At 37.0% G+C, this 23,959-nt stretch overlaps 1 protein-coding gene across 1 annotated transcript in view; it reads left to right on the top strand.

Annotated features, from left to right (window-relative positions):
* Positions 1-23,959, top strand: part of Fam172a (family with sequence similarity 172 member A) — a 268,579-nt gene that overhangs the window by 40,841 nt on the left and 203,779 nt on the right. Inside the window, exons 2-3 of the mRNA XM_032897067.1 lie at positions 13,692-13,793; positions 15,621-15,721. Of these exons, the coding sequence (XP_032752958.1) occupies positions 13,724-13,793; positions 15,621-15,721 (171 nt within the window). The 5' untranslated portion in view covers positions 13,692-13,723. The remainder of the gene's footprint in view (positions 1-13,691; positions 13,794-15,620; positions 15,722-23,959) is intronic.

The raw sequence follows: 23,959 nt of genomic DNA, 5'->3' as shown, positions 1-23,959 counted from the left end.
TTTACTAAGACAGTATCAGGCATATGTAGAATAAAGCAGCAAGTTTTCTAGCTGAATTCATACCACCTGATCTTTTTTCATTTAGAGGTGATGTTCAAAGAAATAGTAGAACAAGTGCTTACCTGCAGAAAACCATGGCCAAGGCTATTGTTGGCTTTGAGTTCAGTCTCCTCTCGGCCAGAAAGAAGGTGATGACTTGGGTTAGGTTGGTAACAAAGGGCTCATGAAGAAGTAATACACTGACGCATTGACCTAAGCAATCATAATCTATAAGCATATATAGACATAAAATCACTAGTATAGAAATCATATTTAATGTCATAGTCCTAATTGAGATCACCAGAGATGACAATGGATCTGTACAAGATAAGGACCCCAGGAAGCTTAACCTTTAGAGTCACACAGATCAGAACTAGTAACAGAGAATAGAAGACCTTACCTAGATGGATGTGCAGGATTTCTATCTAAATAGATTTTCTTCCTATCTTAACTTGATGTAAAAATTTGATTTCTCAAGTTGTGGCTCTGAATTATGATCCTACAGGCAGTATATGAGCTCAGATTGATTTGAGGAGAATTTTGGAGATAGTATCACAATGTTAAAGGAGTAGAGATAGACTAGAGATAGAACTGTCTGGATTCAAATTCAGATTTTTCCTTTTGCCAAATGTAAGTTTCCCAACTACTCTCATTTCTGTTTATAATAAGAATAATAAAGCTTACTACATGTATATATATATATATATATAGGATTGTGCAGATTCATGACAGCTTCATATTGGTGATACACTTGACAGCATGGTTTTGAATATTACCTATTTATATGTCACATTTTTGGACTGAGCTATTGATATTTGAGACTATTAAAAAACTTGTTCAAAGAATACCCTTGGGAGGGAATAGGGAGGCAAAGTTTAGGATAGAGGCTGAAGGAACGCCCATTCAGAGCCTGCCCCACATATGGCCCATACATATACAGTCACCAAACTAGATAAGATGGATGAAGCAAAGAAGTACAGGCCGACAGGAACCGGATGTAGATCTCTCCTGAGAGACACAGCCAGAATACAGCAAATACATAGGCGAATGCCATCATTAAACCACTGAACTGAGAACAGGACCCCCGTTGAAGGAATCAGAGAAAGGACTGAAAGAGCTTGAAGGGGCTTGAGACCTTATATCAACAACAATGCCAAGCAACCAGAGCTTCCAGGGACTAAGCCACTCCCCAAACCCTATACTTGGACTGACCCTGGGCTCCAACTGCATACGTAGCAATGAATAGCCTAGTAAGAGCACTAGTGGAAGGGGACGCCCTTGGCCCTGCCAAGACTGAACCCCCAGTGAACGTGATTGTTGGGGAGAGGGTGGTAATGGGGGTAGGATGGGGAGGGGAACACCCATAGAGAAGGGAGGTGGAGGGGATGGGGGATGTTGGTCCAGAGACCGGAAAGGAAATAACAATCGAAATGTAAATAAGAAATACCCAATTTAATAAATATGAAAAAAAAGAAATATAAAACAAAAAAAAAAAAACAAAAAAACTTGTTCAGAGAATACATACACACAAATTTTTTTTTTCAAGTTAGGTATATCCTAATTTCTTATAACATATTTTGATAATAGTCTACTTTATCATTTAATTCCATAATATATATGCAAATTTCTTATAAAATATTAAAATTTGTCATACCTTAGCCACATAAGCATAGGACATACATGGTACCAATGTGTATCCTGAAAACTATGAACAAATACACATATGAAGTTTTAAATCCTAGAGCCATCACTTGACTATTGTCCACTCTGCACTGTCACAGGCTTTTTGCTTCCATCATAGTGTACCTATTGTGATAAATTCAAGTGTTTTAAGTATCTACTTAACAATGCCATGTGATATTATTTCTCATCTCTCCTTTGGGTTTCATGGTCTTTTGGGTTTCAGTATATTTTGTAAGGTTTTAGGAGTGACCGCTGGTGTTTTCTGAACAGTTTTCAATGTGGTTAATACATATAACACATATAATATAGGTGCCCACCATTGACAGTGCACAGGATGCAGTAGCCCAGGCTACTCAGCCTCCATATTAGCTGCATTTGGAACAAGGTTATCTAATGAACCCAAGAAGTTTGACTCCAGAGAATCTAATAACCCTATTAAAAAAATGGGATACAGAACTAAACAAAGAATTCTCAACTGAGGAATATTGAATGCTGTGAAGCACCTAGAGAAATGTTCAACATCCTTACTCATCAGGGAAATGCAAATCAAAACAACCCAGAGATCCTACCTCACACCAGTCAGAATGGCTAAGATCAAAAACTCAGGTGACAACAGATACTGACGAGGATGTGGAGAAAGAGGAACACTCCCCATTGTTGGTAGGATTGCAAGCTGGTACAACCACTCTGGAAATCAGTTTGGCAGTTCCTCAGACAATTGGACATAGTACTACCTGAGGACCCAGCTATACCACTCCTGGGCATATACCCAAAAGATGTTCCAACATATAACAAGGACTCATACTCCACTATATTCATAGCAGCATTATTTAGTATAGCCAGAAGCTGCAACGAACCTAGATGTCTTTCAACAGAGAAACTGATACAGAAAATGTGGTACATTTACACAATGGAGTACTACTCAGCTATTAAAAACAATGACTTCATGAAATTCTTAGGCAAATGGATGGAACTTGAAAATATCCTGAATGAGGTAACCCAATAACAGAAAAACACACATGGTATGCACTCACTGAAAAGGGTATATTAGCCAAAAGCTCAGAATACCCAAGATGCAATCCACAGACCACATGAAGCTCAAGAAGAAGAAAGACAAAAGTGTGAATGCTTCAGTCCTTCTTAGAAGGGGGAACAAAATACTCACAGGAGGAAATACGGAGACAAAGTGTGGAACAGAGACTGAAGGAAAGGCCATCCAGAGACTGCCACACACTGTCACAAAAACCATATACAGTCACAAAACCCAGTCAGTCCTGGGAATGCCAAGAGGTGCATGCTGACAGGAGCCTGATGTAGCTGTCTCCTGGGAGGCTTTTCCAGAGCATGGCAAACACAGAGGTGGATGCTCGCAGCCAAACATTGAACCGAGAACAGGGTCCCCAGTGGAGGAGGTAGAGAAACGACTGAAGGAGCTGAAGGGTTGGCAACCATAGGAAGAAAAACATTATCAACTAACCAGACCGTCCAGATATCCCAGACCCTAAACCACAAAGCAAAGAGTACACATAGAGTGACCCATGACTCCAGTCACATATGTAGCAGAGGATGGCCTTGTTGGATTTCAATGGAATGAGAGGCCTTTGGTCCTGTGAATGCCGGATTCCCCAGTTTAGGGGAATGCCAGGCTGGGGAGGTGGGAGGGTGTGGATGGGTGGGTGATGGGTGGGTGGGGCTGCATCCTCATGGAGGCAAGGGGTTGGAGGGATTGGATGGGGTGTTTCTGAAGTGGAAACCAGGAAAGGGGATAACATTTGAAATGTAAATAAAGAAAATATCCAATAAAAGAAAAAAACAATATCCAGAGAAAGTTTTTGACTATAAAAGGGCTCAGTATAAGAAATCCATATGCTTTAGTAGAAAAGAAGAGTGACATCAAAAAGATGTAGCGACAAGGTCCTTCACTGAACTTGGCACTTTTTGATAAGTGAGCTGGGAGCAGATGACCTGAGTGGATCTGTGTGTCTCTGTCTCCTGGAGCTACAGTTACAAATGTTTGCCTCTGTTCTCAGCTCTTATGTGGATCATAGAAATTGGAGTTCAGGTTCTCATGTTGATATTACAAGCTTTTAAACAAGGGAGTCATCTTCCCATCTCCACTTTCTCTTGAATTTTTTAAAAATAGTAAACACTAAAGGCCAATACAATTGGCAGTCCATCCTCTTAGACTGGTCTCTCAGGCAAAGCAGGGCAGGGATGAATGAACCATCCTACCATCAGGTCTCTCAATAAGAAATGAGTAAGGTTCTAACAACAGCAGGTGAAGGATGACTTTGGTGCTCTATTTTTGCACATTGACCCTGTAATTAGAAAACCTCTGTTATCTGCACAGCATGGAATTTTATGTTTGACTAAAAGAGGCTTACTTTTCATGATGATGATGATGATGACAGTGATTTTTCTTTTTTTTTCTCCTTTTAATCTCTGTGTTTTAAGCTTGATTTAATAGAATTTTAAATTTAGTTGTAAATTTATTAGTTGGTATTTTTAAATAACTTTTCTCTTTAAGATAGACTCTCAGTTAGGCTGTCCTTAAAGTTCCTATGTAGCTAAGAAATCCTTGATATTACACTTGATCTTTTTTTATAAAGGGCAGAGAAATAATTCCGGATTACCCATGATCTGCACCTCTATCTACAAGTGCTAGTATTACAGGAGGTGTGCACCTTCATGCACAGTTATGTTGATACAGGTCTTGCTAAGTTTTCCGGGGACAGTTTGAGTTCAGCACATACTTTTGGGTGGCCTAGAACTTGGCAGTGATCCTTCTGCTTCCCATTGACTCCTGGGATTATAGATTTGTATCATCACCCTGGCAAAGAGCTTCCTTTTTAGTTACTAATAACATTATACAATTTGAATTTTTTCAAAAAAGCAAACCAATAGCAATTTCCCATTAACAAATTCTAAGCAATAATAATAACAAGAAGAAAAACGCTATACTAAGGTTTTCTACTGTGCTGGCAAGACTCATGGTATTCGAGGCCCAACTGAATTAGAAAATAAACAAGGATGTGCACCATAAAGTATATTTTAGAACAAATTTAGAAGAATGCAAATCATTTATTTCCCTACACCTGGAAGGCAATTTATTTTCGAGTTTCTTCACTACTATATAAACAGTGGCTGATGGTCACTGATTTGTTCAGTGTACAATAGGAAACTTACATGGCAACAGTGGAAGGTACTTGGGAACATGAAAGTTCCTTGAGTGTTTTATAGTATATCCACAAAATATCATATACACCCAATTTTTCTCTTCAAATTCCTATATACTCTTCCCCAAACTTCTCCTTTCTAACTTCCTCTCCTCCTCTTTGCTTTGTTTTATTAATGACAACCCACTAAATCTATTAAATGCTGCCCTTCTATACAAGGGTGTAATACCAAATAACCATATCCTCAAAGAAAAATGACTCTTCCTCCATAATAAATAGCTGTCATCTGCCATGTCAGTGAGGGGCAGGGTGGGTCATCTTCTCCATCTGCTGAGGAAGGTGGCTCAGTTGGTTTTCTATAGGTCATGTATAGTCAACCACAGCTGCTGTGAGCCCATGCCACAGGCAGTACCTCACAGCATTCCTCAGTCTTTCAGTCGCTGTGTCTTTCAGCTCAGTCTTCTGAGACGTTCCTAGAGCTTTAGTGGGAGCTGGGTGCTTGTGGAAGACACTCTGGATAACAGTGTAAATGTTTAAAAAATTTCAACAGTCTGTGACTGGAAGGAAAGTGGCAGAGAAATCTCCAGATACTGGCAGAATACTCTGGAAGGAATAGTTTAATTTAGGGTCAGGGACATAGTTCAGTGGGCAGAATCACCTTTCTGTCAAGCCTTGTGGCATGACTTAACTCCTGCATCTCATATGACAGAAGCAGAGAAGTTCTGAAAGCTGTCCTCTGACCTACACACATGCATTGTAGCATGTCTTACCCACCATGCAGGTATGCATGTAGGTACACACATGCATTATACACACATAACAAAAATGTAATATGTGTGTAAAAAGTTTAACATACTTTACCATAATGTTGATGACAATGAGGGTGTTGAAGATAGGGACTTCTGTCATTAAAAGAAGACTTGTTCTGGATCAGGCAGCTTGTCTTTGCATATGGAGAACAATGAAGATAGCCTTTTAGTGAATTCTTTACTTAAAAGATTACTTCTTCTCTTTGCCAGTTTTAAAGGATAATAGTTTGTCCACTATTGATTTGCCAAATAGTATTGCTTTGTCAAACTCATTTCTCCTGAGCTTGTGGAAAGGTGTTCTGTTCGTGATCCTTATCTTTAGGAATCAATTTTGGTTTACTCATCCTACTCTTCCTCTGATCTCACTACCACAATGCCTGTATTTTGTTATGATGCCATCTGTGCATTAATGGACTTAGTGTTCATTTATTATCGTTGTTTGCAACGGCCTTGGTTATAATTAAGTAAATTTACCTTCTGCTATTCCAGCCTTATTGATGAAGGCTTCGACGAAGATATTCGTCTGCCACTTCTCCTTCCATTTCTTCCCTCCAGCTGCTCCCAAGTGCACAATCAAATTATCAAATTCATGTCCTATTTTTTTCAATTGTTGTTACACACACACACACACACACACACACACACACACACTCCTAAATACATAAATACAGACTGTTCAGTCTGTGTCATGGTCCCTGTGTGTATGTGATCCCAGGGCTGATCACTACCAATGATACATTTACTGCACATTCTTATATGCACGACTCAGGGATCATTGCAGAAGTTGAGGTGAAGAGATTGTTAAGAGCCACAGGAAATTTGCTGTAAGATTGTGTCTCCTAGAAATGTCAGAGAGACTACATCCATTAGGATTCAGCCACATGGTTACCTAAATAAGACACGAACTACAAGGACACCAAGGAATATGCTGTCTTGAAAGGAGAGAAGTTCCTAGATTCTCAACTCTACACAAGAACTGCAGGAAAACAGGGAATTCCAAGTCCAGGGAAGGGCCCTGATGATTATCCAGTGGGCTGTTTTTAAGGTGAGCCTGCATATTGTGGGTCTGAGTCAAGTTTGGGTTTGGAGTTTTCTCCCAAATCCCACCTATCAAAGGCTTGGCTTATAGCTTTACATTATTAGAATCAGAATATGAAAACATTAATAAGGGGAAGATCTTGGAAGACATTGTGATGTGTTTTCAGAAGGAGACAAAGACTTCGGACTCCTTTGCTTCCTGCCACCTCTGAGGAAAACAACCTTTTCTGCTTTATGCCTTTCTGTATGATAGATAGCATGCCCCTGATGCACTGGGCTGACACTGTCAACTAAACATTTAAAATGTATCTTCTTAAGATATTTCAGGTATTTTATATCATCAGAAACATAACTACTGTAGCATCTTACCCTGTATTTATGTGATCTGACTTGCATGTTGAGATCTCCATGAATTGAAGTAGATAAGCACCATTCTGGAGTTGACTTAAAATAGGAAGTTGAGGCTTTAGGGATGACGTTAATGACTATTGGATGTCAAGCCAACCATGTTTTCCTGTGATATGAATTGTTTGGGCATGCCTTATCATCCTTTTATACACTTCAGTTTCTGTCTTCTTAATTTTTATTGAGTTTTATAACTTTCTTCACGAAAGTTTTGATATGGTATCAGCGTCTAACAATGGACTAGGAAGTGTTTTCTGCTATTCTTTGTCTAATTTGATTGGTTCTTAACTGCTAGGTGAAAATCACCAATGAAAGTGTTTTGGGCTATTTTGTTTTTCTGTGGAATGTTTTGAAATATCTTGAGTTAGCTTTGTCAGATTGAATTGTTTAATAAGGGCATTTTTTATTTTTACCACATTGGTAAATTAATTGGCATAACGTTCATAACATATGTCCCCGGGAAGTAGTAGTTTGTTAGTTTGTTTGTTTGTTTTTCTTCTGATACTCTCTTTAGTGGTTTATAGTATTTATAATTATATTTGTTTTGAGAAGCCTCAGGTTTTTACTAAATTTTCTTTTTTTTGTTTTTGTTTTTATGTTTCGGGGATTATTATTCCACCCTTCTCACTTAAATTTACTTTTGTCTCATGTTTCTTCAGATGCTTAGGTAATGTCTTATTTACATTTACATTTGCTATGAAGACATGACCAAGACAACTTGTAGAATAAAACATTTAATTTGGGCGTCATGGCTCTAGACAATTTAGGTCTAATATCATTATCACAAGGATCGTGGCAACCGGCAGGCATGGTGCTGAAGTGTGGGTGTGTATAGCCAAATCTGGAAGCAGGAATCCGAGAGATTAACTGGGAGGAATGCTAGGTTTCGAAACCTTAAAGCCCACACCCAGATGATACAGCTTCTCCAGCAAGGCCACACCTTCTTCAGCACGCGGTTTGGCTCCATATCCTAGTACTGTTATTCCTTAAATATAACAAAGTTGATTTTAGGCTATGTTTTAGATTTATTATTGCTGTGAAGAGATACTATGACCACATCAACCGTTATAAAGGCAAACATGTAACTGGGGCAGGCTTGTCGTTTCAGAGGTTTATTCCACTATAGTCATGGTGGGGAACAGGGTGGCACACAGGCAGACATAGCTCAGAGTTCTAAATCTGGTCTACAGGTGGGAGGAAGAGAACCACTATGCTTGCCTTGAGCTTTTGAAACTTTAAAGTCCCTGCCCAGTGACACACATTCTCCAATATGGCCACACCTACTCCAGCAAGGCCATATGTCCTGTACTTTCAAATAATGCCATTCCTTATGATCTTATGGGGGCATTTTAATTCAAACTACAAGAGGCTGACAAAGTCATATCTGCTAAGATTAGTTCAAAACTTTTCAGTTTAGCCTCTGGTAGATTCTTAGGACAAAGACAAAGCAGCTACATTTTTTTTGCCAAAATATTACAAGCATAGTGTCTAAGCCTAGCTGCTAATATTGTTCCTCTCTGACAACTCTTTTGAGCTGGACTTCCATAGCCTCCATTGTTCTTAGCACTATTGCCTTCTGAGCTCCTGCTGGAATGACCCTTGAAGCCTAATTTACAATGTTCAACCTTTTTTTTTTTTTTTTTTTTTTTTTTAGTTCATAGTCCCAAAGTTTCCCACTCATCCAAAAATAAACTAATAGTGTCAGATCTGTCACAGTAATAGCCAACTTCTTAGTACTACGTTCTGTTTTAGTTATTTTTCTTTTTGAAAGCATTAAGGTTGTTGAGAATATAATTCATTTGCATTATTCTCTTCCAATTCCTCGCTCAAACCCCTGTCATATACTTCACCCTGTTCTTTTATATATTCATGACATCTTTTTCATTAATTGTTATTATATGTATGTGTGTGTATGTATATGTGCACACACACACTCACTCACACACACATATCCTGTTCAGTTCATATACTGTTACTTGTATGTATGATTTCAAGGCTTCCCTTGGCATTTTGTTACTTTTCTATTGCTATGACAAAAGAACCTGACCCTTGCAGCTTATAGAAGAAATATTTGGGGATCAAGGCTTCATGGGTTGGAGTCCATAACTGTTATGGTAGGGTTGAATGACAAAAGCAGGCAGGCATGACAGTAGAGAAGTAACTGAGAGCTTAGATCTAGATCTGCAAGCACAAGACAGAAAGAGCTACCTGGGAAGGGTGTTATTGGCCTTTGGCCTTTGAAACCTTAAAGCCTACTTCCAGTGATACATCTTTTCCAACAAGACCACACCTTCTAATCCTTCCCAAACAATTCCTCCAGTTGAGGACTGAGTATTCAAACATGCAAACCTGTTCAGGACTTTCTCGTTCAAGCGACTGTAGGCAATTTATTGAAGACCTCTTACTTTGGAAGACAGGTAGTACGTGACTTATTGCACTCTGAATTCTTCCGCTTTATGATTATGCAAAAGCAGTATGCATTTATAGAAATTTCACCCAGAAATTTGAATATCGATTATTTCTCCAGCTAGTTGTAATATGTATTATGTTAATAACTGTCATTTATTGCTTAGGGTTTTTGAGAGGAGACTCTGAGAGTAAAGAGAGCTTTCTTGTTCCAAATTGCAGTATGTTTATTTCAGAGTGCTTCAAAACTTCCTGTTTCTGAGAGGTTAACACACTCAGTTATTTGAAAGCAAAAGTATGGTACACACCAGCACCATGTGGCATACATTATGGTAATATGTCGTGATTCCAGGGGGCAGTATGGAGCTCCTTTCCAGTAAGCTTGTGAATAACTAAACAACCAGTGCTGTGCAGTATACTCTGTTGCTGAGCTATGATGATTAAAGATTTGGTACAGTAGCAGTTTATTGGGATGGACTTCATTGTACATTAAGGAGCATCTATATAAGGATTTAATGCAATTTTTTTTTCTGTAAATTTTGCTTGTGCTAAATTCCATAAGTTCTAGACCAGTGCACTGCTTCTGAGATATAGACCAGTCTCATGAGTCCCACAAATTCTGATGTATCACTCTTCATTTCTATTTAGTATTTTGCAAAAATTTGTATGATTTACATTTTTGAGACTAAGGTTGCTTTTAAAAAGTAGCATTCTTTTTAATAATTGAATTTGGGTTTGTATTAGTCAGGATTTTCTAGAGTAATAGAAATGATAGAATGAATCTATATCTTTCATTTATTTATCTATGTATATACCTTTCATCATGATCATCTATTATCTATCATTTGTCCATCTGTCTGTCTGTCTGCCTCTCTCTCTCTCTCTCTCTCTCTCTCTCTCTCATTGGAAGATTATTATCATGACTTATAGGCGGTGGTCCTGCTAGTTCAACAATGGCTGTCTCCCAACAGAAAACTCAATAATCCATTAGTTATTTAATTCATGGGACTGGTGATTTCACTTGGTCTTCAGTATACACCAGAATTTTGAAGAAGTTGCCAGTGAAGGAATGATCTTGTTAGTAAGAGCAAGGGCAAGCAACAGAGTAAAATCTTCCTTCTTTCATGTACTTTATATAGGCTGACACCAGAATGTATAGCCCAGATTAAAGGTGGGTCTTCTTATTCAAAAGATCTGGATTAAAGTTTTGTCTTCCCACTTCATATGATTTAATTAAAAAAAATTCCTCATAGGGTTTTTGTTAATTTAGATGTAGTAGAGTTGACAGGGTAGGTTCAGAGATGGTTTAGTGAGCAGAGTTGCTTATGTACAGGCCTGATTGTTTGGATCCCATTGGAGTCAGGAGAGAAGCACTCCAGAGGAGTTGCCCTTTGACCTTGCAAGCTGTCTGTGATGGTGTGCTCTTTCATTCCTCCTGCCTTCTTTCAGTTTCCTCCCTTTTTGCGTTCTCTCTAGTTCCTCTGTCTCCATCTACTAAGTAAGATAAAATTAATAAAATAGCAAGTGTTTATTTGTTTGTTTGTGAGACAGTCTGTCTGTGAAGACTTGTTGGCTTAGAACTTACTGTATAGACCTGTGAACTCACCAAGATTCCCTTGCCTCTGCCTCTGTAGTGTTAGGATTAAAGAAGTGCACTACCATGTCCAGCTCACAGGAGAATATCTTTGTAAGATATTCCCTTCATTGAAGTTTACATTACTTTTATTTGTGGTTAAAGACTTGATTTATATGATTTCAGCCCTTAAACTTCACTGGTACTTATTTTATGACCAAGAATATCAGCTATGGTATTTATTGTTGTAAATACTTCCTGTGTCCTTTCTAGAAGTATTAAATTGCCTATAGTTTTTTTGTCAATGAGATTTCCCTTTTCTGTGTTAGTATGCCTATTAATAATATCACTGTTTAGGTCTTATTTATTGAGGTATCATGGGTGACCTTCTTATGTCATTTCTAGAAGACAATGTTACAGCAGTCTTTCAGGTCCTCTGGCTCTTAGAATCTTTTTGCCCCTCTTTCTGGATATTCCCTGTGCCTTAGGCACAGGAGTTGTGTTATAGGGTCTGTACAGTGAAGCTGGACTCCACATGATCTGATGATCTCTGCATTTTGGCCTATTATGGCTTTCTGATGAGGAGTGGGGACTATACCTATCTGTGGGTATAAGGATAAGATTTAGAATGCAGTTGGGAATTATTGCTGGTCTCGTAAAATGGTGGTAGTAGGTTCTTGTCTAAGATCCAGACCTTATTAGTCCCAACTAGTTGGCTAAGTTACCAGTGACTGCTGACAACATTTCCCAGAGATGAATGGCTATCTAATGTAAATGGTTGCCATGAAATTATATACACACATGTAACATTAAGTGGCTCAGCAGGTTGCATTTATATATGTACAACAATGATAAGAAAGAGGGGGGATGAGGGAGTGACATGGAAAGGGTTAGAGGGAGGCGACATAGAAGGGGTTGGAGGGAGGATATAGAAAGGTGGAAATGGTGTAATTATATTGTAATTTAAAATGTAATAAAAATAAATGTTGAATACCAGAAGCATAAAATGATGTTAAATGGCTATTTAGTGGGTTATGTAAATATAAATTAGTTTGAATTGATCTGTTTCCTGTGTTCTTGCTCTATAAATTAATATGGATAGGTATTGTAATGTCCAACTTTAATTATGGCCTACTTTTTAGCTATGGTCTTTATGATTTTCTTCAGCGTCTTCCCTGGTACAGACACATTTAAGATTGTTATACTCTACTGGTATTTACCTTCATCAGTATGACATACATGTCTCTAATACCTTACAATTTTGGAATAGTTATGGAAAGGGAGAAAGTGATGTCAACTTCTACACTGAAGAATAACCAGTAATGTATGCCAGTATGGAAGAATGACCAGTGATGTGGGCCAGTGTTTCTTACTTTAGAAGGTAGAGCATGACTCCTTTGCTTTCACCTAAAACTTGGTGGGACTCAGTCACTTCTGAGTGTATGCCATATAAAGGGAAATGCTGATGCTTTAGTGGAGCTGCCTGCCAGACACCATCTCAGCCAGCTGTTGAAGGGTTGTGTCATCAGTGATGTTCTGTGCATGTTACATTCTACTTGAAATGTGGTAATAAGGACTGTAGTCATCTCCGATATCCCTTCAGAAGAGTATGGCACTGGGGCAGGCAGGCAGACATGATCCTTTCAGAGAAAATAGTAGATATACCCAAATCAAAGGTAGTTCTGATAAAATATTTGAATAGTTTTGTGCAGGGTCTTAAGCTAACAAATACATTGTGGTGATGCAATTTGGTAATATTAGGGGAAATTGGGCTAAGGGACCCAGGCACTTTGTACCATCTTTCAGCTTTTCTATCACTATATAATTATTCATGAAACAAAGTTTAACATTTTCCTTATTTAAGAAGCAGCTTACTGGCCTACTGTTGTTATTTCATTTTAAGAGAAAGTTTTCCTATGTTGTCTTGGCTGGCCTGGAACCCACTAGGTAGACCAGGGTAGCCTTAAACTACCTACTGCCTTCCTAGTGCTGGGATTAAAACTTGGCTAGCCTTTCTTGATATGTGCCATTCAGTATTCTGAGAAGTAGAAACTGTTTTAGTATCAACCAGACATTTCTAGTCAACATGTCTCATTTTAATAGTTCACATAAAATGGATTAATATGCAATAATATCATACTTTTGTGTTTACAATGAGTTTTTGTTTTTACAAACTATAACTCATTTATGTGTAAAATTTAGTGGTCTTTGAAGTGTCTTATTAATATCTAAAGCTTTGAAACCATAGATTAAAGTTAATGAGGTAGAAACAAATAGCTGATTTGAAAGAGAAGGTTGACCATTTAAGTAGGTTATTTTGAGAATCTGAGTTGTGATTGTTTCGGGGATTATGATTTGGAAAGGACTTATATTAATGCTGTATTAGATCAAACTACTCAGTTAAAAACAGAAGTTTTGGAACTTAAATTTTAATTCCATTATCAGTTAAAGTAACAGATGAAATTCATCTATTAGATTAAAAGAATAAAGTCTCCTCTTGTATTAACTATGAAGAATGATCCTGAGTCAGTTTCATATCAATCCATATGACTTCTTTTCTAGATTTGCTGTCTAGGATCGATTTGAATGAACTCATGAAAAAGGACGAACCACCTTTTGATTTTCCAGATACACTGGAAGGCTTTGAATATGCTTTTAATGAAAGTAAGTGGCTACATTAGACACCTATATGAGTATGTGTAGTTTAATGAAAGTAAGTGGATATATTAGACACGTATATGAGTATGTGTAGCTTGATTATCAGGACTCATAGAATTGTAAGAAATGCATTAGCTACTCTCATAAGTCTAACTAGAATATTTTGTAGTGATTTTGAGAGATAATGACTTTTCTTTGCCTAGTGAAATCCTTCACGCAAATGAAAGAATCAAGGATCAATTTTCTATAGTTGTCAAGTCACATAAACTGAAGGACATGAATTTGAACATTCTACTCCAATCTACCTGGAGACTCCTAATTAAATTATATAGAAAGATATATTCTTTAAGGTGCTATTTAAATGAGGTGACTGGCTGTCCCATTATTTTTAATAATGGGTCCCATTATTTTTTAGGGACCTTTCTGATTAAAACTTTTTAAGGTTTGGAGTAAGATAATCTTTATGCTGGAGTTGTGGAAAAAGGCCTACCTCCTGCATATATTATTATATTCGAAGGCTGTTGCTGTTATGGGCAGGTAGCATGATGTCATCATTTCCTTCTGTTGCTTTATAGCTACTGAATTGGTGATCGCTCATCACTGTGTGAGTCCCCCTTCCATGTCACATATAGGTATAATTAAACACTCAGTGATTTTATAGAGAAGATAGTAGAAACTTTGGTCATTTTCAGATATTATTTTGAAAAACAATATTATATGATAAAACATGTTTAAATAGTAATATTTTGTTGTCTGTTCGGGAGAAAGTGTTAAAGCAATTGACTGTGTCCTGTTTTTTTTTTTTTTTTTTTTTTTTTTTTTTTCTGATTACTAGAATCTTCCTGGCGAAAGAAACAGGGCAGATGGTCTGTCTTTTCTCATTGTAAATCGGCTGATAATTAAACCTTTTGTAAATAGAAACTAATGTTTGCCATGAGAAGAGTCTTATATGGAATACTATGATTTAGATGGTTGTTAATGGTAAATAAACTTACTTTTTGTTATATGAGGCATGTTTCCATGAAGAATAACACAGGCCTATAATTCACTATCATGTAAAGTGGGAATATTATGACCAAATGTTTACTGGTATGTAAGGAGCCCTACATGCCTTATTTGGACCTTCCTTGCTCTGGGTCAGATAATCTGATTTAGTAAGTTGGAAATATGGAAAGGGGGATAGCTAGGATATCTTGGTATTGATTTCAGCTTGAATACCAGGTCCTGAAATTGTTAGTAAAGCTCATTAATACTTGTCCGTGAACCCCTGTGTTGTGAATGAGTTGATTGGATAGTTTAAACTGGTGTTAAACTCCTCCTGTTGAGGTGTCGATGTTAGCTCAGGCAGAAAATGTTATCAAAGTTCTGAACTCCATTCTTCCCTCTAGGTAGCCCCACAGTGTGTTCTTATGTTGCCACATCATTCTTGACCCCATTGTCTGTATACATCATGGTGGCAGCTTTACATTGCTGACTCTCATTTGTCTAATGCTTTGAAAAATTGCTTAGAGTTTCAACATTTATGGTCTCCTGGTCCTTCAATCTTCACTCCTGGGACCTTTCATGGCATTATCTGGTAGGAGTTCTTTTTCCTACTGGCCTTTGAGTGGTTTCAGTTTACTTTAAAATATTGATATGAACATCAAGTCTAGCTTATAAATTCCTAGGGACCAGACTTATATACTTAATAGGTTTGTTGATATTTGAAGACGAAGTATCAGGAACAAAGCAAATACTTAAGAAAGTTATAATTTTATAAGACATTATTTATTAGAAATCCATATTATGAAAAATCTATCCTAAATCATTGGAATGTTGCTTGTTGTCTTGTAGAGGGGCAGTTAAGACACATAAAAACTGGAGAACCATTTGTTTTTAACTACCGAGAAGACTTACACAGGTGGAACCAGAAAAGATATGAAGCTCTGGGTGAGGTATGTCAGTATACTGCTTTCTTTTCTCTGAAATGCTTACAAAACTCAGAGTACTTCATTTTCAAAAATTTCTTTAAGAATATTTTAAATTAAAATATTATCATATAATTTTCTCTCTTTCCCTCTCTACAACTTTTCTCATGTATTCCTCCCTTGTTGTTTCTCAAATTCATGGCTTCTGTTTCTTCAATTGTTGTTATGTATACATGCAAATATGTAATAGAGGCTAGCCTGTAACATTTTGTATATCAATGTTTACTTAAGTTATTGCTTCATACATCAATAGATCACTTGGTTTCACATACCAATCCATTGTCGTTCCTACTATGTTGACTTAAAGCAGACATTACTCATTAACATAAAATTTAGAAATTGTGGAATGGGAAAGGGAAAGTTTTCTCATTATGAGGTTCGTTCTATAACACCTTGCCTTTCGGTTTTATGTTTAGAATGGTTTTTTCTTCATAGTGTGCTACATAAGATCACTACCTGAGTTCCATTTTATGTATTTGAGTAATGAATTGTATGAGGTCTAATTATGTATCAGCAGTTTCACAGGCGTTGCTATAGTGAATGAGTTTATTTGCAGTAATTGTAGAATCGAATGTATTTATAGACCTATCTTTCACTAATTGATTCCCATTTTTGAACCAGGATTTCATATCCAGTGTAATCAACATACTGTTGTTTTCCATTCACACCTTGTTCTTATTTCTTAAGTTGTTTTGAAAAGTTCGTCTTCCCTTACCATAAGACCCCATTGTTGATATAGGATGTTGTCCACCATATTCTGTAGAGCCTCTCTTTCATTTGTTATTTCATCTGATTCTTCTTGTCTTCCTATCTTGTCCTATATAAAAGTAACCTAAGGTGACTTTACAATGAATGATGTTCAGTATAATTTAAATTAAAATAAAAGTAGAGAAAGAACCATCAAGATAGTTGTGCTGGTAACATGCTTCCTATGTATCTAACTCCCTAGTGGGAGGAGATAACTAACTCTAACAAGTTCCTTCTCTTACTGTACTTACTACTCATCAGCTTACTTAGTTCACTTATTTCATTATTTATTTGAAGATGTATTTGTTTTAATTACATGTGTATGGGTGTTTTGCCTATGTGAATACTTGTGTACCATGTGCATGCAAAGACTAGATGACTTTGGATCCTTTTGGAGGATCTTTTGCAAACAGTTGCTAGGTACCATGTGAGTGCGAATGCTACAAACCATCTCTCCAACCCCCTATATTCATTTTGTGTGTATTTTAAACATTTTACACAAATTGTGTTTTCATATTTATTGATGAATAATTTAGTATTATGCAAATACATATATTTAGTATAATTTGCAGTGTATGAATTTTATGAAATTTCTGTTAAGAATTTAATACAAAAGATTAGATTTCTTATTAGAGAAATGAGGTTAATTTTTTTTTTTGCAATTTCTAAAGCTAAAATTAAAAATGTATTTGTTTTAGTTCTTATTAAATAATCCCATTCAAAAGTATCTGTTGCCAGAGTTTAGTTGAAACAAAAAATGATTTACCTCCACATTCATGGGCAAGCTTCAGACGTTATCATGATAATTTAGAAAGGGAAATTATTGTGTAAGTGCAGACAAGTCAAGTAAAAGTTTTTGTGTAAGTTAAATAGTTAGTTCCTTATGTTGGCCAGACTCTGCAGTTCCATGAAGACCATCAGTGCAGAGCATCTTAGCCAGAGCTGGGTAGCAGAGGTCTGGCAATCCTTTCACCTCAGCAGTGGATGTGCGGAGTGTAAGAGCTACTATACTCCCAGTGTTGCCTTTATAAATAGCTTTGGTAAGGTTGATTTTTTAAGGAAACCAATTTTTCCAACAATCTAAAAGAAATCTCTTATAGTTTTGATTCTTTCGTTACTGAATCTTCCCCAGATTTATCTTCAGTTGTGAGCTCATAGATATGTGCTTTCAGTTATGTCACTTCTCTTAAGGATATTATCACACCTGTTCCTGAAATTCTGTCATTTCTATAGAAATCAAACTTATTATGTAAGTAAAATAAACTGAGAGATCAGTTCGTTTTCTGAACATAGTGCCACAATATACAAAAGAATACTTGATATTCACAGTCACATAGTTGTCAAACAAATGCTCATGCTAGTATGTATGTATGCTTATGCTATGCACAATATGGCTTGAACAATATATAGCCCTCACTAAGTTTTTTTTAAAGACTGTGGGCAGTTGAATCTTACAGAGGTTTTTAATACTGAAGTATACATAATGAGCAGCTTAAATTCAATTATTATTTTCAGTGCTCAAATATTTGAATATAATCTCCATAAGTGTATAAATTCCATAATATGAATTTTTAATGTTCTGAGCAATCAGTAGGTTCCTTGCTATCAGTTTATATTCTTTTAGTTTGTCATGCACTTTTTGGAACTTGGAAGAAAAAGAAACTATATTATTTAAGGATTTTTGAAATTACCTTTGAACTTTACTTATTAGAGTAGTTTAATTCCATACTGTTTTTTGTCTGCTTTCTCCTTATGATCACTGATATCAAATTTAATGCTTTGTAGTGGAAATAATCTTGGCCCAGAAGTGATGAAGTTTCCTCTGACTGCACCTCACTCTGACATTCATTCGTTCAAGTGGAATGCTGTATCTGCAATGACATTAGTAAATAGACATTTTAGAATAAAAAATTTGACCTGATATAGTTTTCTATTTCTTTTTTTTTTTTTTTTTTTGTTCCGGAGCTGGGGACCGAACCCAGGGCCTTGCGCTTGCTAGGTAAGCACTCTACCACTGAGCTAAATCCCCAGCCCCGGCAAGTTTTCTATTTCTTAAAAGCAATCCACCATTGGCATAAGAAGAGATATGTAGAGCAATTAAATTGGTGACAAAGTCCAGAAATAGAGAAGTCCAAGTACTGTTGGAGATATCATTTCTATCAGTTGCAGTCATAAAGCACTAGAAGAAAATACCATCTTGCTTCAGTAGATAGTCATTCATAGAATTTATAACCTGACTTTATTATAATGTACACTGAGTGAATTTCACATGAATTAAAAACCTAGATAAAATGTACCAGGTCCATAGCACTGATAATCGTCTTGAAACAGCATCCTAGAAATGATGTCACTTAAAATATTCTTTCCTTTAAACTGTGGTCCTCATCCTGTGGCTCATGACCCCTTTGTGACAGGAGTTGTATACCAGACATTTATATTAAGATTCATAACAGTAGCAAAATTACAGTTGTAAAGTAGCAATGAGAATAGTTTTATGCTTAGGGATCATCACACCATGAGGAACTGTATTAAAAGGGCATGGCATTGGGAAAGTTGAAAACTACTGCTTTAAAGCAACCTGAGTTCTTTAAAGAAATGGCTAATTCTAGCTTGAAGCAAGAAATGAGTGTTGCCACCTTAGAATCTTTTGTTAATCAGATAGCAAGAAAGCTTCAAGAGTGCTTGTTCTTTGAAAGCCTTAGAAGAATAAGATAAAGTAAAAAATAACAATAAAATAAAAGCCAACATAGAAAAAGAAAAAAAATTAGTCCCAAAGCCCATTCTCCCACATACCCTCAAACTCAGCAGTGGATAAAGGTCATGAATAAACAGTTCATAGAGAAAGATAGGAAAATAATTTTAAACATGTGACGTTACATTTAGCCTGACTTATAATTTTGATAAGACTTTATAGAAGCAGGTTTTTCATATATTGTTGGCAGGAATATAGATGAGTAAGTCCCAGTAGAGTGTTAATTGCTAATATCTTACAAGAACTAGTACATGGGCATTCTCCCTTTGGTATGAGAACAGGGAAAATAAACAGACTCGTCATGTTTTTATTTCAAAACAAACCCCAAACCAAACAAAGAACAAAATCTGGAGAGTAAACTCCTCATAGGAGAATCAAAATATAGTGCCAGCATGAGAAATATTCACTATTCTATTGTTGGAACAGAGCTGCAGGAGCCCCAGTGCAAGGACCAGTAAGTAACTAAGGGTGGTCCCCTACCTGACAGCCATCAAGAACTATTTCTCAGTTCTACCACTGCTGCGAATAGGTTTTACCAAACTCTTGGAAGTAGATTGCTTTTTTTTTAAAGCAGTCTCCAAGTAAGTGTCCAGCTGACAGACACCTTGCTTCTGAATCATGTAGTAGAAAAACTAATAAAACCCACCAAGTCTTCTGATATAATTGTGTCTGTGTGTCTCTATCCGTGTATACATCTGCTTGTAGATGCATGTGAGCATGCTTGTGTAGGCTGAATACTGGATAATGTCTTTCTTAATTGCCCTTCACTTTAATATTGAGATAGGATCTTTCATTGATCCCAGATCTAGTGGATTCAGTTAAAATTGATTGCTATAAGGGTCATCAATTATTACTAATTCCTTTAGATGAAAGGATGTTAGGTAATTTGTATAGTAGTATCATTTTACAGATTTCTTGCAATTATAAAAGGAAGAACATTTCTCTTCAAAAGGAGTTCTAGTTGTCAATTCTTCTGATGAAAACAAAGTTAAAATCACTAGTATATTGCATATAAACATGAATATTTACAATTGCTGGGAGCCTCTTGGCTCAAAAACTAATTTTCTAAAGTTTTAAAGCAGATACTTTGTAGGGACATTTTTGGGAGATTGTTAATTTTCTTTTGTGAGATAAAGGCATTATGGTAGATTAAGGCATTATGCTCTTATTCTTAAGAGATACATATAAACCATTTAGGGAGAAAGTCATGATGTATGAAAGCTATTTTAAATGCTTATTTAAAAAGAGAGAAAAATGCAAAAATAAAAGGAAGCCTAGCTGTATTTGGAACAGCACTTGGAAAGCTGAGACCACAGGCCTGAGACTTCAAGGCCAACCTGGATTACATTTGGAAATGCTGTCTAAAAAAAAATAAAATAAAAAAAAACAAACAAGAAAGCAAAACCAAACAAAAGCCGTTATGGTAAAATATTAACAGTTTTTCAATCAGAGTAAAAAGTGGTACATATAAAGTTATTTATTCTATTATTATTGCCTGGCCCTTGGTTTGTTTCCCACCTTAGTTATTGACCTCCTGGATTACGAAAACCACACACACACCCACAGCCTTAAGCAGCACAAGAGTTGGGCATCTGCCGACCCTCCATCTGTTAGGATGTATTTTTCTATGGATAATCCTGAGTTTTTATTACTTACTATGCTTCATCTCTGCTGTTCTTAGCTCTAATTAAGCAGCCCTCAGGGCCATGCTCTTGATCTTAACCCATGGCCACCTCTCCTTCCTTCTCTCCTGCAAGTTCTTCTTCCTTGTGGTCCTTCTCTCCCAGAAAGCCCATGAAACCTAAACCCTGCCTGTATCTCTTCTGCCCGCATCTTTATTCACCAATCAGAATTAAATTGAGGGCAGGGTCACAGGGGCTATGTTCCTACCCCAACTCCAGATCTTGGAAGTCTGCATTTAGCATTACAATAGACAGTAAAAGACAAAACCTCAACATACTTTTTTTCATTTTTTCTGCATGTGTGAAAATTTCAAAATTAAATATTAAAGGAAACAACTAACCTGTTGGAAATGGGAAGGAGACTCTGGCTTGTTAGTGGGCTAGCTGGTTGGCACTGGTAGGCTTTACTTACTTCTCGCACAGTAACATTTGCTTCTGTACTCTTCTAATACTAGGGTTTGGTATTTAGCAGTCCTTTGGCATACCAAATCCCAGCATTTGATGGGGTGGTATTAGCATAAAACTTGTATATTTTTTATATAGAGCTAAGTCATGTCTTCATTACTTCTAATATTAACACAATATAAATGCTGTTTAAGAGTAGAAGCTTCTGTAAGGCAAAGGACATTTTCAATAGGACAGAAAGGCAACCAACAAATTGGGAAAAGATCTTTACCAATCCTACATCTGATAGAGGTATAATATCCAAAGGTATATTATAAGGTATATACAAAGAACTCAAGAAGTTACACTCCAGACAATCAAATAATCCTATTTAAAATATGGGTACAGAGCTAAACAAAGATGTCTCAGCTGAGGAATAGCGAATGGCTAAGAAGTACTTAAAAAATATTCAACATCCTTAGTCATCAGGGAAATGCAAATCAAAACAACCCTGAGATTCCACCTCACACCAGGCAAAATGGCTAAAATCAGAACTCAGGTGACAAAAGATGTTGGCGAGGACATGGAGAAAGAGGATTGTTGTTAAAATCCCATTGTTGATGGGATTTTAAGCTGATAAAACCACACTGGAAATCAGTCTGGCAGTTCCTCAGAAAATTGGACATACTACTCCTTGGCATACACCGAAATGATGCTCCAACATATAACAAGGACACATGCTCCATTATGTTCATAGCAGCTTTATTTATAATAGCCAGAGTGGGAAAGATTCCAGGTGTCCCTGAACACAGGAATAGATAGAGAAAATATGTACTATGGAGTATTTCTCAGCTATTAAAAACATTGAGTTCATGAAATTTTTAGACAAATATTCTGAGTGAGGTGACCCAATCACAAAAGAATGCATATAGTATGCGTTCACTGATAAGTGGACACCAGCCAAAAAGCTTCGAATCACAGACACATGAAGCTCAAGAAGGAAGACAGAAATGTGGGTGCTTCAGTCCTTCTTAGGAGGAGGAACAAAATACTCAAAAGAGGAAACATGGAGACAAAATGTAGAACAGAGACTGAAAGAAAGGCCATTTAGAGACTCCCCCACCTGGGGATCCATCCCATATACAGTCATCAAACCTAGACACTATTACAAATGCTGACAGGAGCCTGATATGGATGTCTCCTAAGAGGCTCTGCCAGAGCCTAATGACACAGATGAGGATGCTTGCATCTAACCATTGGACTGAACATGGGGACCTCAGTGGAGGAGTTAAAGAAAGGACTGAAGAAACTGAAGGGGTTTGCAAACCCACAGGAAGAACAAAAATATCAACCAATCAGACCCCCTCCCCCCAGAGCTCTCAGGGACTAAACCACATAGTACACATAGGGGGATCCATGGCTCCAGCTGCATATGTAAGCAGAGGATGGCCTTTTCAGGCATCAGTGGGAGTAGAGGCCCTTGGTCCTAAGAAGGCTTGATGCTTCAGTATACCCCTATGCCAGGGCAGGGAGGTGAGAAGGAGTGGGTGAGGGAGTAAACTCATAGAAGCAGTGGGAGGGGAAATGGGATGGGGAGTTTCCTTCAAGTCTGACTTAGAACCAGAACACAAACTATTCATAACATAGCTACTCTTTTGCTGTCTTCAAATACCATAACCAAGGCATCTTAAAAAGTGTTTAATTTGGCTTACAGTTTCAGAAAGCTAGAGTCCATGATAGCAGAATAAAGGAACAACTGAAAGTTTATGTCTTAATCTATAGCCATTAGGGAGAAAGAGAGAGCCCAGGGAATCATAAAGTCTTTTGAAACCTGAAAGCCCCAGCGATACACTTCTTTCAATGAGGCCACACCTCCAAATCCTTCTCAAACAGTTTCAACAACTAGGGACCACAAATTCAAATATATGAGCCTATGAGAGCCATTCAAAGTATTTCCAAAATACATCCATTCTAGAAGAGATCTATCAAGAAAAATTATTTCCCTTTTAAAAACCCATATAAGAAACAGGAACATCTCTCCAATGGCCATCACAATTTAAATAGCAATCTCCAGTCTTCTGAAAAAACATCAAATACTCTTAACCACTGAACCAGCTCTCCAGCTCCAGAAATCTGTCATTCTTTGAAGTTTAGAGAAACCAGGTTGAGAATCCACCAGGATTTGCTCACAAGGACCCACATCAGGTGGCTCATAACCACCTATTTACTCTGGATCTAGTGTTTCTAACACTATCTTCTGAACTTCAAAGACACCAGCATTCATATGTGTATTTGTTCACAACATGCGCACACAACCTAAAAAATAAATTTAAAAAAGACTATCTACTTAATATCTTCCCTTGCTACAGATTCCTACTGGTATGATACACATTACTCTAAGTTGCTATTGTTCCTGTTTCACTAATCTATACTTTAAGCAAATGGTACTGCACAATATTTCTCATTTATTCAAACAGAAAACATTGCTCCCTAAGAAGCTATAATGTAAGATAACTATCATATTTGAAAGAAAAACAGAAATACTTTCTAAACACATGCCTTCTCTTCGACTCTGATTTCAGCATGTGTTTATGGTATCCTCCCAGGTGCAGCCTAATTCTTTCTGCCTGCCAAGTAACT

The sequence above is a fragment of the Rattus rattus genome, chromosome 3 (genome assembly GCF_011064425.1).
Source record: "Rattus rattus isolate New Zealand chromosome 3, Rrattus_CSIRO_v1, whole genome shotgun sequence".
In the NCBI taxonomy this organism is placed as follows: domain Eukaryota; kingdom Metazoa; phylum Chordata; class Mammalia; order Rodentia; family Muridae; genus Rattus; species Rattus rattus.
The sequence above is the reverse complement of the archived record's forward strand: the minus strand, read 5'-3'. Positions and strand labels throughout refer to the sequence as shown.